Below are 14,796 nucleotides of genomic sequence, written 5' to 3' on the forward strand. Positions count from 1 at the left end.
TGTCTCCTAAACATGACAAAAAATTAATTAATTTTCTCGCGTTTTATGATTTAAGCACTCCAGGTTGATCACGTTTCTCATTTCCGTGAAGAAAAGGAATAGAAAATAAGGTTGACGACGTTTCTCGGAGTTTTAGTGGATCCAACATATCCAACATATCCAACATATCTACGGGCTTTCGCGGTTTTTTTGAAGTGCTAACCAGGAATTTATCATAAAAAACGTGAAATTCGTGTGTTGAGACTTTCAAGAAGCTTACATCTTGCCACCGGGCATAATGTCAACCTGCCTATGTCAAGTTTTCAAAAATAATCGAACTTGTCAACGCGTAACGTGTTTTAGTTCGAGTATGGAACTTTCGAGAATCTGACGTGACGGGAAAATTCTTGTGATAACCACTCCCCACGTGACCTCATACTGCAGTCCCGGTCCCCGGTCGGATTCACGAATTAAAATTTGGCGGCCATTTGTGATATGAAATGGAGTCGAATTTGATAGCGACAGTAGACTAACTTGTCAAACACTGGAATAGCCATCCATCACAATGTTTTCTTTCAAGAAGAAGGACAAAGATAAGAGTATCGAAACGAAGGAGGAACGCAGGGAAAGACGAAAGAAGGAGAAAAACAACAAATCGGAACGCAAACCTCACGGTGAACTTGGCAACATCGTTGCTGGGACGGATAGTGACGATAAGAGCTGGCGGTTTAGTTTTAGAAAGACCGATAAACGAAGGTACGATATTGAACACGATTTTGAAAATGCAAATCGTTTAGCAGGCGAAAACCGCGCTCGCTCGGATAGCACCGACACTAATGGAAGCTACAACTCCCCGAGTGGATCTGCATATTTGATCAGCTCCAATAACGCAAATAACTCGCCACAGCCAAGTTACGTTCCCATGGAAGAAAAATCACGTGAAAATGAAGTTTCGGAAGATGGTAAGCCAGTTCCCAAACCGCGAATTAAACGAAGGAAGAGTTCCAGTATCGAAATTAAGTTGCAAAACCGACCCAGGCAAGCGGCTCCTCCGAATGAAGAGAAGATCGCAAATGGGGATACAGTAACGTCGGTGAAAACTATGCATCCTGACGGGTTATCAATAGCTGATAAAAACGATAGCGTGCCGCTTAAACCACCGAGAATTTTAGCCGATAAAAAGGGAGTCGTCGAGTTCGAAGTTAAATTGATCAACGTGGGGTCGGAAGGCGACAAGGGTGAACCCGATCATTCAAAACAACAGGTTTTGGATGGTGTCGACGGCTTTATAAAACCAAAGAACGCAGAGCAGTCTTATGCTGATATACCCGGAGATTTCGATGCACCTAAGATTGTTTTGCCATCTAGAGATTTAAACTTAACTGCTTCTTTATCGTCTATTCTCTCGCCCACCGAGAAATCATTAGAGGAAACGGGAGTAGCTTTGAGACTACCGGAAGTGAAGCCGGTTGATTCTGGTGTTGCGAGGGTTCTAAAGCTACAGCGACGATCTGACGGTGACTTTGGGATTGCTCTAAGGCGAGCTAATGCTCCCGGCAATGGGAAAACTGTGCATTTTGTGGAACCGGTCGGTGGGAATAATGGCACCGCAGGGTTGCTCCCCGGCGATCGACTTGTTGAGGTCAACGGAATCAATGTGGAGAACGAGTCAAGAGAAAAGATCATTGAAATGATTGTCTTGTCCGGCGAAGAGGTTGTTATCAAGGTGATTCCTGTCCCTGAATTGTCGGAGTTGAGCGTTAGGAGTGGTTTAGATGGACAAGCAATTCAGCTGGACGAATCGAATTTGAAAGCAGGGACTTTAGCTCGTAGTGGAAGCAAAAGAATGAAAAAAAAGGTAAGGTGCTAACTCACAAATCTTTCAGTCACTTAAGCTTATAAATCTTTGTACGCATCCCAATAGAGTTAAACTATTCATATTTATTAAGACTAGCTCCTGCCATCTTTTCGCCTACATAGAAGTCTTTGTAATTGCTTCATAAACAACCAAGGCGTAAAAACTTTGTAATTAAGGATTGCTTCACTTGTTCAATTCGTTATGAAAAATATATTTTTTTTAAATTTGTTTTTGAAGGGACAATTGACAGAGTGATCTTGAATACTTTAGGTCGAGAGTCATTCTAATTATTTCTCCCCAGTGGTATATTTCGCTTTTGGTAATGCTTCACTGCGTCTTATTAGCATTAGAATGAATTTTTTGGTTGGTAATTACAAAATAGTGTTCAACGTAAGTTAGTTACTTCGGTTGACAAAAGCGCAACGAAAAAAAATCTCCATCTTGTATGCGTCACTTGTCAGTGAACATTCTTCTCCTTGTCAAAACATGGTTCAGATGTTTGACGTACTGATTGCTCACGATATGTAGGATATTTTGACAAAACACTGCCGTACATTTCTGCGGTTTGCAAGCAGGAGATAACCTTGGACAATCTGCGAGCCAGCGAGCCACGACTGCGGGTCATGCGAGCCATGGCTGTGAGTCATGCAAGCCAACATGGCGAGCCATGCGAGTCACACAGTTATTGAAAGCTAGTAACCGTTTTAAAATGGGTGCTTAGACTTAATAATTGTTGATCAGCGCTATTTGAAATAGTTGCTTAGACTTAAATGCAAAATTCGCATGGCTCGCTGGCCTGGCTCGCAGATTGCCCAGCCCCATCAGTGATCTTACAACTCTGTGGCCTAAAAAATGTTACAACACAGCAAACTGTCATAGTACTTTTTCTCTATTTTGGCTATCGTTTTTGCATCAAAACCGTGTTACTTTTGTCAATACGTTTTGTTATTTGTACAAGACAATGATCTTTTAGGTCGCAATCACATCAATCACCAAATCATTTGTTTTTTGAAATTCCACCTAATTTGAATTTAATTCAATAAACATTCGATTTCGTTTGATCGTAACAGACTCTGTGATATTTGATAATGAAGCTTGCAAGAAAATTGTTTATTGAAATTTACCGCAAGAAAGAAAAGAGTTTTGGAAATATGAACTAATAATTATTGTACTTATTGTACAAGCATATTTCAGGAAATGTTTTATTCTGTGTTCAAAATTTCATGCTAAGCCACTCAAAGTCTGATGGCAGATTTTACAGGATTTGTCTGGTTTCTTTTTAAACCTTTTGGTTTGTTTTTTTTTTTTGTTAGGGTAGGATAAAATGGGTCACAGTTTATTAATAATGCACAAATTGTAGATTTTATGATTAAAAAAAAAAATTGTTCACTGTTGGTTATTCTCAAGACATCATGAAATCTTTTGTGCAAGTCAAGGTACATGTAGTTCTTTGTCATGATTCTCTTGGTGAAAGTATTAGTATAGTCTTTCAATAGATCCCTTGTTTTCCAAAGTACATCAACATCGGGGTCTGTTTTAATTAATAACACTCTCAAAACTCAATAGTTTTTTCTTTTAAATTTTTAAACAAGATTTTCATATTGTATTTGTCCTATATTATTGAAAATTTCATTCATGGCTGCATTTAAAACCATTCCAACATTCCATACATAAGTTCCTAATTCCTTGAAAGGAGACAGTATGCCTTCGTTTTGGATCTCTGCAATAAGAATATTTACTGATCATATTTCTTGAAATATTCTTGTTTTGAAGTCAACATTTTGTGTTTCTAATAAAATTGTTCAAGAAGCTGTTACAAAAAAACCTTGCTCTTTCGTCGTCGAATAATTCTAACTTAGGTTGAAACAATAAGCTTCCATTGTCTTGATATGTAGGGATTTAGGCTCAATGGCAGCATGGTTGTCTAGTTGGTGGTACAATGTGTACCATATCTACAATCTGGGTCAAAAGACTTCGGGACACTCGTCAAATTTTGGGCAAAAAGTAGAGAATTTGCTGTACATGCTTCCATCGTTATATGACCAAGGTGTGTTCTTCTTTCGCTGCCTTTTTTCACGGCCCTCTTCCCCCCAGACGATGTTGAAACATGTGAGCGCTCGATGAATGGAACTTGAATTCGGAGACCGTGAAAAATCAACATTGTAATGGAGAGAGGGGGAAAAGCGGGAATTGTCCCTACAGTTGTGACCAGGATTGTAGCTACAGGCAGGGTAGCAGCTAGCTGGCATGCGTAGTATCCAGGGGACATGGGTCTTTTGCCTCTACTTTTGAAGGGGTATCACAGAAATCACACTCTGCTCCAAATTTGGCTGTGATTTGACAAAATAAACAATCAAAACTATGTAAAATACATGCAGTAGCCTGTGTACAGTAGATGGTGGGAGGCAAATAAAGAGCAGTGAAGCCCCACTGTGAAATCCTGCCTGCTGGAAAATGTTGGTTTTTTGAATGCAAGAATTTGGTTTTATCAATGGAGTTGATAATGTAAATTGGCCACTGTACAGAGATTCTAAAAGCTGATGTTTCGAGCGTTATCCCTTCGTCAGAGCGAATGGGAATGGTTTGGAATGGTTTGGTTGCTGAGTGGACAGAAATTTCTGATTGGCTGATAACAAGAACACATCAATAAAAAGAAAAGAAAGAAGGAAATATTATTTTGTCGTTGACAGCTGTTACATGCCTATGAAAATCTAGTATCTGTTCGAACAAAATGTTTTATCTTGTTATGGACAGCTGATATTAGCTTGTTCTTTAGGTCAGTTGCTGAAGTCAAAGTTCAAAGGCTTCCTCTAGATCTTGAGGGCGTAAACAGCAGTTCACGAATAATGAAACCTATGAGTAAATTCTTTTCACAGGAAAGTGTCGATTTTTTCTTTGGGCTTTGTTGTTCATAAAAATGAATTGGATCACGGGAAAGAAACAACGGGCAAAGTTTTCCTCACTGCTCTTTGATTTCCCTTTTTAACATCTTTTATAATACATGTAGTATGCGCATTCTCATTGGTCAATAGCTGTGTTAAGGGTAATAATAATAATAATAATAATAATAATTTCCACTTAATATAGCACCTTTTAACATGATAAATGATCAAAAGCGCTTTACAAGAATCTATTAAAAAATAAATAAATAAAATAAAATAAAATAAAACCCGAAACGAAAAATGCACAGTTGACCACCCCCAAACATCGCTAGGACATCACATGAATTTTGATTACTGGTATAGTTACTGTACATGTATGTATAGTGAGACACATGTTTTGATTGGATGGTTGGAAATATGAGGGTGTATCAAGAAAATCTGTTTCAATCTAGAAGTAAAGAGCTGGGAGCATTTCCCTTCATTTGTCGAATTATTAATTTTTTGAGAAATATTTTATAAAAGCAATAGAGGACTTTTTTTCTGGGTTTACATAGCCTTATCTAAAAACTCAGTGAGTTGGGAGAATTCTTGACAGGTATTCAAACCCTCGACTGCGTCTCGGGTTTGCAATACTGTCTTGAGCTCTGCCAACTCCCCATCGTGTTTAGATGAGGCAATGTAAACGCAGAAAAAGTCCGCTGCTTAATGGTTACACCTCAAATGATTATGATAAAGTACAGCAATTTCTGTAAACTTTGAAGGCGCAAAAAAATGACAAATCCCTTACCAAGACAAGAACATTGAAATGATGAAAACTTTTTAACAAACATCATTGATAGCAAGATTAATTAATTTTTGCTCATATCACCCTGTTGCTTTAATCTATCGTTTCATGTTCACATTTGCACATATATGATTGCTATACACAGGGCCTGGTAAAATAAAATTTGAAGTTTCCGATTGGTTTCAGTAAAATAACCAACTGTTGTCATTGCCAAAATGAATTTTAATCTTACAGTAGCTTTGAAAGAATCTGTCTTAAATCACTTCAGGTTAGGGAAAAAGGTATTGGATTTCTCTAAGTGAAGCAGCTGAAGCTTTTCGTTGGCTGTGGGTACTTATCGAAACTACTCATAATAATAATTCAAACAATTACATTGACGCAATGACAAAATTGGAATTTTATGAAATATTCTCCTACAATATTACTGTACATGTATTTCAGGCCAAGTCTGAAGAAGAATTGAATTCTCAAAAAGCATGGCTGGATGCAGAGAAAGTTTGGGTTGTACATAAGGCGGGGTTCTCTGGTGGCAGGGTCCAGAAGACAAAAGTTATTAAAGAGGAAGGTGAAACTCCAATGTGCAAAGTGAAGCTGGACCATGGAGGAGAAATCATTACTATTGAGGAAGACAGCATTGAAAAGGTGTGACATTGACCTACTTTCTTTCCTTCTTATTTTCTCTCTTTCTTTCTTTTTTGATGCAGTTAAATGTACAATGTACAACACTGTAAGTTAACAGAGGTAGCGATGGGATCAATAACATGTATTATTGTACATAATTACCATTTCTGGTCAGCAGTGTTGCCAGGTTGTTGCAGGTTTCCCATACTTGTGCACTGTACAACAATGTAGGTCATAACTGTGGCGTTGTAGTTGTTTATGGTAGCAAAAGGGTGTTTGTGGAGTGTTTTTAGCTGTAATTTCCCCTTCTCTCCTCCTTAAATTCGACTGTTTTTATCAGTGTGTTGGGTGCCTGTCTTGCGTGCCGGGTGGGGGTTCATTCCTGGGTTGCCAGGATTTCCTAGCCATGGTAGCAGTCTTCATCTAGGGGCTGGCTGCCAATAGTGGGAGCTCCTGGATGTGTCAGGCAACCAGCCACAATTTTGCAATGGCATTGTTTATTGCATTTTAGCACTAGCTTTCACTTCAGATGGCTCATCAAAAGACGTGAACTTTAATGTTCATTCTCAAGATTATTGGTAATTATTACATGTATCTTTGAAAGGTTGAAAGGTTGTTAGTAAATCCTGTAAGTCATTGTTGATAAGCGCTGACAACATGTCCTTAAAGTACTACTACGATGAAAAAATCAGCACTCGTTTTTCTTCACATCTCGAAAGTATTTGTGTTGATTGCTCAATAGGCCGAACGTTTTGTAGTAATTTCGAGAGGAAGACTATTTATTTTAACCCCACTTTTTTTATTTAACGATTCGCCATTACTTGGTGCAGTTTCGACTGATAAGCTTTCAGTGATCTGGATAGAGGAGAAAGTGACGTCATTTACTCACTCGCTTAAAAATGCAGTGTGTTAATGCAGCTTAATTAGTATGTGGAACACAAATTTGACAATCTGAAAGCCAAAAACTCTCGTGCTGCATACAGGGCTTGACATTGCGACTCACTGGTCGCCTCTGCGACCAAGAAGCAAGCGTTGGCGACTAGCTTTTTGGAGCTAGTCGCCAGTGGGCGACTAACCTTCGCCTTCTTCCTTCCTCCTTTGAACCTCAAACTTAAGGCAAATCAACCGTAGTTTTGGATAAAATGCACGATTTATGCGCACAGAAATAACAAAACAAACCCACGACTCTTCTGGCTCTTCGATCTCCATGTTTCATAATCGAGCGCCATGTTTGATTCAGCAGCTGGTATTGCGGGCGCACTAAACAACACGTGCAATCATTGAAGCGTGAAGTTCACAACGAAGCCTTGGCTTTTTAGCGCTGAAAATATGGAAAACTGGTGATTGTTCATGTTCAGGTTCGTCTATTTATGTAAGCTATAGACTCCATGTTACATGGAAACTTAACAAAAGCGGAGGAAGCACAGGAAACGTGACTAAAGCTGCTTTCACATTGATTATTTACCTCGTAATGCGTAATGATATGTTTTACGAGCCCTGGCTTCCTTTTAAGTTTTAGTATCTCAGTCTTAGAAGCTTACGTGTACCTAAACTTAGGACTATGAAGAAGATTGCATGTGTACATGATCATCAGAAAAATGACCAAAATCTGGCGACCAAAATTTTTGGATCAGTCGCCAATTGGCGCCTTACTAAACATGTTAATTTCGAGCCCTGGCATACTAATTAAGCCACATTCACACACTGCATTTTTAAGCTAATGAGTAAATGATGTCACTTTCTCCTTGATCCAGATCACTGAAAGCTTATCAGTTGGAACTGCACCAAGTAATGGCGGACCGTTAAATAAAAAAAATGGAGTTAAAATAATCTGAAGATAGCGTAATTGTAGCGTAATTGCGCTGCGATGTTACGTGCACAACTTCATTTCTTTGGTATCATTCACCACTTTCAGCGGTTTCTTTCAACACAAGTATTGTGGGCTCATATTTTGTTTTGCTACACCACTGACAACACAATGCAGCCCGACGATTTTGCGAAATTGCGACTCCATTTTCATATCTTGTCGCAAAATTGCCACTGGATTCTTTCGCTAATTTCAAGCCCTGCTTCTGTTTGACTAGATGCTGCGCTCTACCAAGTGATCTGTTTGTCGGGCTTCTGATAAGTTGTGGGGAAAAAAACTTTAAATTTCGCAAGATTTTCAGAGACAAACTCATGGAAAAAGCGGCCAATTTTGCGGGAATTTGTAATTGGACAGTTGTATGCATCGTGAAGCGTGCACCAGTTGTACTTGAATCATTTATCTTTTTCCAGAGCTAAAAAAAACCTAGGAAAAGTTGAGCGGATCAAGCTATCTAATTTTTATCACTGTCATTGTCTCAAACATGTATTTTGTGATAGTGTTATATTTTGATGTGTGATGTCATTAGACAAACTTGCATGACACGTGCAACTATTTATGATCCTATGTTCGGAGATGAATAAAAACACATTTTTTCCCATTTCCCTGACCATTGTGTTGTGTACACTTACTTTGAGTGTTCTTTAATATTTATTTTTGAACCAGCGTGTTCTATTTTGAGTGAACAAGCTCGAAACTAAACTGGCGTACACGTTCTTATCAGCCACTGTTGTCAGTTTCGGACCTTAACCCTCAAATAGAGCAGTTTGTTTTTCGTTTTGTAACCACTGAGTTGTGAACAATTTAATTTAATTTTCAAAGGAAATAATTATGCTTTCTGCAAAGTACACAATTCAACAATCAATTTGACTTATAATTCATGGCTGTATCTTGCAAAATAAAAATTCTACAAACTTTATAGAGTTTGATTCCCCATTACATGTTGTAATTATTGTGTATTCCTGTTAAAATTACAGCCGTTCAAAAATTACAGCAGTACTTTCCATATTATTGCAAAACGTGTTGACATTTACATTGTTGTTCAAGATACAAAGTCTGCAATTTCTATTGTTATTGTATTATTGCTAACTACAGTAGATAAGTTGAGTTGCAGTACCTTTGGAATAAAAAAAATGACAACTGGTCCACTCTAATACAGATGTGCAAACTATGTAGTATATTGACTGTCTCGTTGGCACTTAGCGATAGCTATTGCTAGTAAATTATTATGATTACGTGATAATAGGACTTCGACTTGCAATTCAGGGAGTAATCATGCTCAAGATTTCAAATACAACAAGGTTCTTTAATCTTTTAAACTGAGATCATCATCAATCTTTGCTCTTTGAATAACAGTGCACTCGAGAATTGCACCATTGTCAAAGCTTTTTACATCGTGGCCGCTGCTCAATTTTTTGCAACATTAATATATCCTAAGAATGCCTGGTAGTTTTTGGTTGCTGTTTACTCATTGCAGTCATGAAGTTTCGAGATACATTTCCAAGTTTACAGCAAGTAAACAGGCCCAACAGCCAAGATAAGTTTAGAATATCTTGTACCGACATGCATTTGGTAAAATTTACAGTAAATGGTTGCAGTAAATTTTGCGTGTATTCGTGAATGTCACAGGATTTCACAGATTTACCTGAATTTGGCTGCTCCCCAGTGTGAGGAATATCAGAAGCCCTGGTTTATTTAGGTCAGGATGCAGGTATTGCAATGGCTCCAAATTATTGGTTGAGATACAATGGACACAAAGATATAAAACTGAAACAATAGACTTTCATCAAGGTGCAATGAGGCTGTGTCGTGTACATGTACCGGTACATGTACTGATTATTTTGAAGATTGTATTTTAAACCGTTACTGATTGTCTGGTTTAGCTGGGCTAAGTTTCTTTTTTTTTGTTAATTTCAGGCCAATCCTCCACAGTATGATAGGTCTGAAGATCTTGCCACATTGCGTTACCTTAATGAATCCAGCTGTCTTCACACTCTTCGGCAGCGATTTGGTAGCAACCTCATTCACATGTATGCTGGACCCAACTTGATAATCATCAACCCACAACAACAACTGGCCATCTACACTGAAAAAGTAAGTGGGTAAAACAGAACACAAGTTAAATTATCATTGTGCGAAATTGCAAGTAGGGGTAAAAATATGCGCTAAGAATTCATGACCTTTCCACCTCTCCAAGGTTTTAAGACAGTGTGGAAAATATGAAATGAACATTAATTTATTACTAGGTTATTTTTAAGTGTGGAAAAAATACGAGATGAACATGAATTTATTACTAATAGTTAAGGTAATTCCCTTGAAACTGTTCTACTATCAAACTTTTTTGGAAACTTGGCATAATTAACTTTCATGATATTAACATTAAAAAAATGCAATAAAAAAATGGGGTCACCGTGCTTGTTTACGCGTCAGCAGGCTCTTAAAATGGGGTATTTTTACTGGTTGTGCGTTAAAAATTCGAATTGCCTTCATACAGAATTAAGTCTTGGTTACTTGAAAGATACAAAATTTTATTTTGAAAATAAAGCTTCTTTTATTCACATAAGCAGTATTGCTTCATTTACGCCGTTTTTGATTGCCTGGTTGAGTGAATAGTGCACTCTTTGGGACAGTTCCGTGGTTAGCTTGAAGTCCTCGCCTGGGCCAAAATACACCCAGTATGGAACTATTTTCCAAAAAATTTCATGTTCTACTATCAAACTTTTTTTCGTCAAATATATTCTTTATAAGATTGTTCTTAGCAAATACCTTGAAAAAAAATCGGGGGTCACTGTGCTCGTTTGAGAGAAAATGAGCATTTATTTCGCTATCGGGCTTAGTTTGATGGAAATCTCGTACGTTTTGCACGCGCACGTGCTCATGTGCGCGCGCTAATGACACGAAAGTCGTGCGCAGTAGGGATGCGCAATGCAATACTAAGGAATTACCTTAAAATGTTTTGTTAAGAATTTCATGGACGCTAAATCATGAGAAAATATTTTAATTAAGATAACTGACAAATCTTAATGAAGATAACAAAGGGATGTACTATACATGCAACAATGAGACAATGAAAAAAGAAAGCAAAAAGGTAAGATTTAAAGAAGTATCTTTAGAATCTGTGAAATTTTTAGGAAAGATCGGGTCAATATCGAAAAAATGCTGTTTATCAAAAAACTGAACCCAACTCTCAACAAGCAGTGCAATTCCAATTTGCACAAAATTATTTCAATCTTTAGTTCTTTCTGTCGTAAGTTCTTACTGCTTATATTTCAGTTAATACTTTGTATATTAATGAATTAATTGAGGGAGCCTATCTCTTATATAAGTCCAGTGACCTCCTTTGGGCTTCCTCGCCATTAGCTTTTTAAATACTTTAAACACTATGCTCTGTACTGAGGCAAAACAAGAAAACTTAATATTTCTAAGAAACTTCGAAATAAAGTTGCAGTTACTATAATATCAAAATTGCATTTACTGTGCCTTTCATGAACATGCAGACTTAATTGAAATTCAAATTTTTTTTTTATTGTTGCTTTAATCACTCGCTGAAAAACCATTAATCATGGAAGCATATGAGTTGATGGGTCAAATTCAGCAATTTTGATTTTTTAGCCCATTTCCATCGAGTTAATTTGTATTGACAGTAGTAAAAAAATTAAACAGTTGATTGGAATTTTGGTTTTGGTTATGATGTCATTGTACGGCTGTTCATCCATAAAATTTTATGTCTGAGCATTATTTTAACTTTTATGTAAGCCAATCTGCGAAACTATTGCTCCACTGAAACTTGTGTTTTTTGGCGGGAAGTTTGCATGGGCTGAAACCTACAATGTATGTGTCCTGTGTGGGAAGGTACAGGTTCAGCTTACTAAAATTGACGCAGATTTTAGTAAACAATGCTCAAGGAAAGAGAAGAGAGAGAAGCCAAAATTCAGTAAGCAGGCGATCAGTAAGTGATGCTCAATGTGAAAAAGAGTGACTGAAAGCATGAAAAAACAGGTGAAATATCTGAAATGATCCTTTCCCGTTTCATTGAGTAATAATCCTTTTGTTTGTTCCTTTTTTTAAAACTGCAGGTAATTCAAATGTTCCGTGGTTGTAAACAGGAAGATATGCCACCACATATCTTTGCTTCAGTCCAAACAGCTTACAGGAACATGCTGGCAACACGGATGGATCAGTCAATTGTATTTATGGGGCTTAGTGGATCTGGCAAGACCACCAACTCTAAGCATGTTATGCATTATTTAACTTCTGCTGCTTGTTCCCATCATTCTGCACTTACAGGTTTCTCAAGTTTGATTTTCAAACAGTTAAACTTATCCCTGATTCTTTGTTTGCAGTGATGTGATCCTTGGCCATACAGGTTTTTCAGAAGCAAAAAATAAAATAAAATCTTTGCATAAGAATAGAGCACCAATGTGGGTACCATTCTCTTGAAAAGGCTTACTGTACCTACATGTGTACATGGTTGAAGTGATGTCAGGGAAATCAAGGATTGATAAACTTTGGAACTGGTGCCTGAAAAGTTAGCAGGGAAGGAAGGGCCTGTTATAGTCCAGGCACAGTAGAGAGACCTGTAGCCACGGCAACCCAGCAAGCAGGAACCACCCTTAAGGCAGCCACAAATGGAATGGAGTGTAGCCCAGTGCAAAGTGTTGCTTGACGCCAACGGATGAACGAGATCAGAACCATTTATAGGGACCAGGAGTGTGGATCAGAATGAATTGGCAGAGATTTGCAAAAAAGATTTGCAAGGAAACAAATGGCAAGACGCCAATGTCAAGCAAAAGGGTGTTAATAACTTATTATAATTGGGGCACTTTCCCCCCCCCCTTCCTCCCTAGTCACATACAAAGAAGGTTGAAACTGCTGGTGTTACTTCAACTAAATTGAAAAGTAAGGTACATGCAGTAAAATTAATAGTTTTTCAGAAAAAGTGGGAAACTCCTTTGTGTTTATTACACTTCATTCATTGCATTTGTCAGATCAAAAGCTGGAAGCAATTTATGTTTTGCTGGAAGCATTTGGTAATGTGTCAACATCCTTGAATCACAATGCATCCAGATTTACTCTGTTGTTCAGCATGGATTTTGACTCCTCGGGCCTTTTGACAGGTGCTGCTGTTCAGGCAAGTTTGTGAGTTGTGGCATGCGTCACCTAGTACATTGACTTTGGCTGAAGCTGTTAAGACATACATGTCCTGTAAATTAATATACAGTAGAAGTATAATTTCGCTAGTGTAGCGATCGCGATCAAGCGTGTTCGTGTTATCTGATACAAGAAATTCGGAGAAACAAATCAATAACGCGGATTTCTTCTAGCCGCTTAAACAAGCGCATCTTTTTTCGTTCCTGAAGATTTCTTTTCCAACTTTCCATTGATTGATAGTCAGTTGATCACACTTGTTCACTTTCCATCGCTAAAATTGCAGTCGCTTTTTGGCCGTAATTTACATACCAACTTGTAACACAATGCAAAGGTGCCAAACTTGAATAACAAAGGACAAACGCGTTGAAAAAAAACTAGTTCGCAAACGCGTTTTTTTTTTTTCAAACGCGTTGGCTCTTCGTTCCCAATGCGTTGTCAACGCGTTTGATGGTTCGCTTATCTTTGAGCGGTACTGTAAATGTAAACTTAATAAATCAGAAGAACCTATGCAAATGAAGTTAGTTTACAAGGATAATTATGTGAGAGATATAGATTATTACATGTACACTGTACATGTTAAGAGCCTGATATCTTTTTTATTCACGAGTTTTTAATACCATGTCGCGAACGATTGAGTCTTCGAGCAAGTGAGTGATAGGGTATTAAAAACGAGCGAATAAAAACGATATCTGGCTGTTAACATGTAATAATTTGTTTATTATATATTACATGTTTGAAAAAAATCAAGCCACCAAGTTGAAGTACAAGAAAGTTGCATTTAATAATAGTGATGAATGTAAATACTTCCCGCCAAATTTGACGCCAGGCGTCAGCTAAAATATAACGTGCAACCCGATTGGTCCAACCAAATTATTACAGTCTATTTGATTGGACAATTCAAACCGTGAAGTGATATGATATCATTTTCACTGCAGTGAAATGATATCATATCACTTCACAGGTATCATTAAATTTTTTAGTCACGGCTTTATCACACTGATATCCACACATAATATCAATAAATATCAATTAGGTCGCCACTGGACTAGATGGTATCATGTCCTGACTTAGTGCTTTATTGGCCATTGAAAATAAGTTGTCCATGAAAATAAAGTTAGAAAGATCATTTCAGCGAGATGAGGAACTTAGCAGTTGCATGCAAGCCTAAGAAAATCCAGGCTTGAAAGGGCTGCACTCCTCTACCAACTGAGTCATTAGCCAGCTGGGATCTGGCCAATGATGAGTTATAAAGGGTTCATAAAATGTTATAGTGGCTGGCACATCAAAGTAGCAAAACGAATAATCTATTTTAAATTAATTTTACTCTTTCATTTCCCTTGTGTTTAGACTTTCCTTTTGGAAAAGCCCAAAGTAGTAAGGCAGGCAGAAGGAGAGAGTACTTTTAAAATATTCCAGTATTTATTAGCAGGATGCAACTCGAAGCTAAGGTAAGTAATAACAGAATTTTATTAGGTCCTCAAAGACTCAGTTTTTCCTTCTGCAGAAATCCTGCATACAGTTTGTTGGAGGCTGGTGGATGTCTGCTCTAGATAGTCGTAGATTGATGTTCTGATTGCTGCTGACATGAAAAAGTGACAAATGGGCACATAAATAATCATTATTAATACTCAATGAAAACCCCAATTGACACTATCAG

General features: G+C 37.7%; 1 protein-coding gene across 1 annotated transcript in view; it reads left to right on the plus strand.

The window, feature by feature from the left end:
- Nucleotides 1-404: 404 nt before the first annotated feature.
- The window catches only part of LOC138045617 (unconventional myosin-XVIIIa-like), a 58,928-nt gene continuing 44,536 nt past the window's right edge, over nucleotides 405-14,796 (plus strand). The window contains exons 1-6 of the mRNA XM_068892177.1: nucleotides 405-1,837; nucleotides 5,945-6,145; nucleotides 9,906-10,082; nucleotides 12,065-12,275; nucleotides 12,977-13,119; nucleotides 14,487-14,587. Coding sequence (XP_068748278.1) covers nucleotides 545-1,837; nucleotides 5,945-6,145; nucleotides 9,906-10,082; nucleotides 12,065-12,275; nucleotides 12,977-13,119; nucleotides 14,487-14,587 — 2,126 coding nt within the window. The 5' untranslated portion in view covers nucleotides 405-544. The remainder of the gene's footprint in view (nucleotides 1,838-5,944; nucleotides 6,146-9,905; nucleotides 10,083-12,064; nucleotides 12,276-12,976; nucleotides 13,120-14,486; nucleotides 14,588-14,796) is intronic.

Source organism: Montipora capricornis, chromosome 4, assembly GCF_036669925.1.
Source record: "Montipora capricornis isolate CH-2021 chromosome 4, ASM3666992v2, whole genome shotgun sequence".
Classification (NCBI taxonomy): Eukaryota; Metazoa; Cnidaria; class Anthozoa; order Scleractinia; family Acroporidae; genus Montipora; species Montipora capricornis.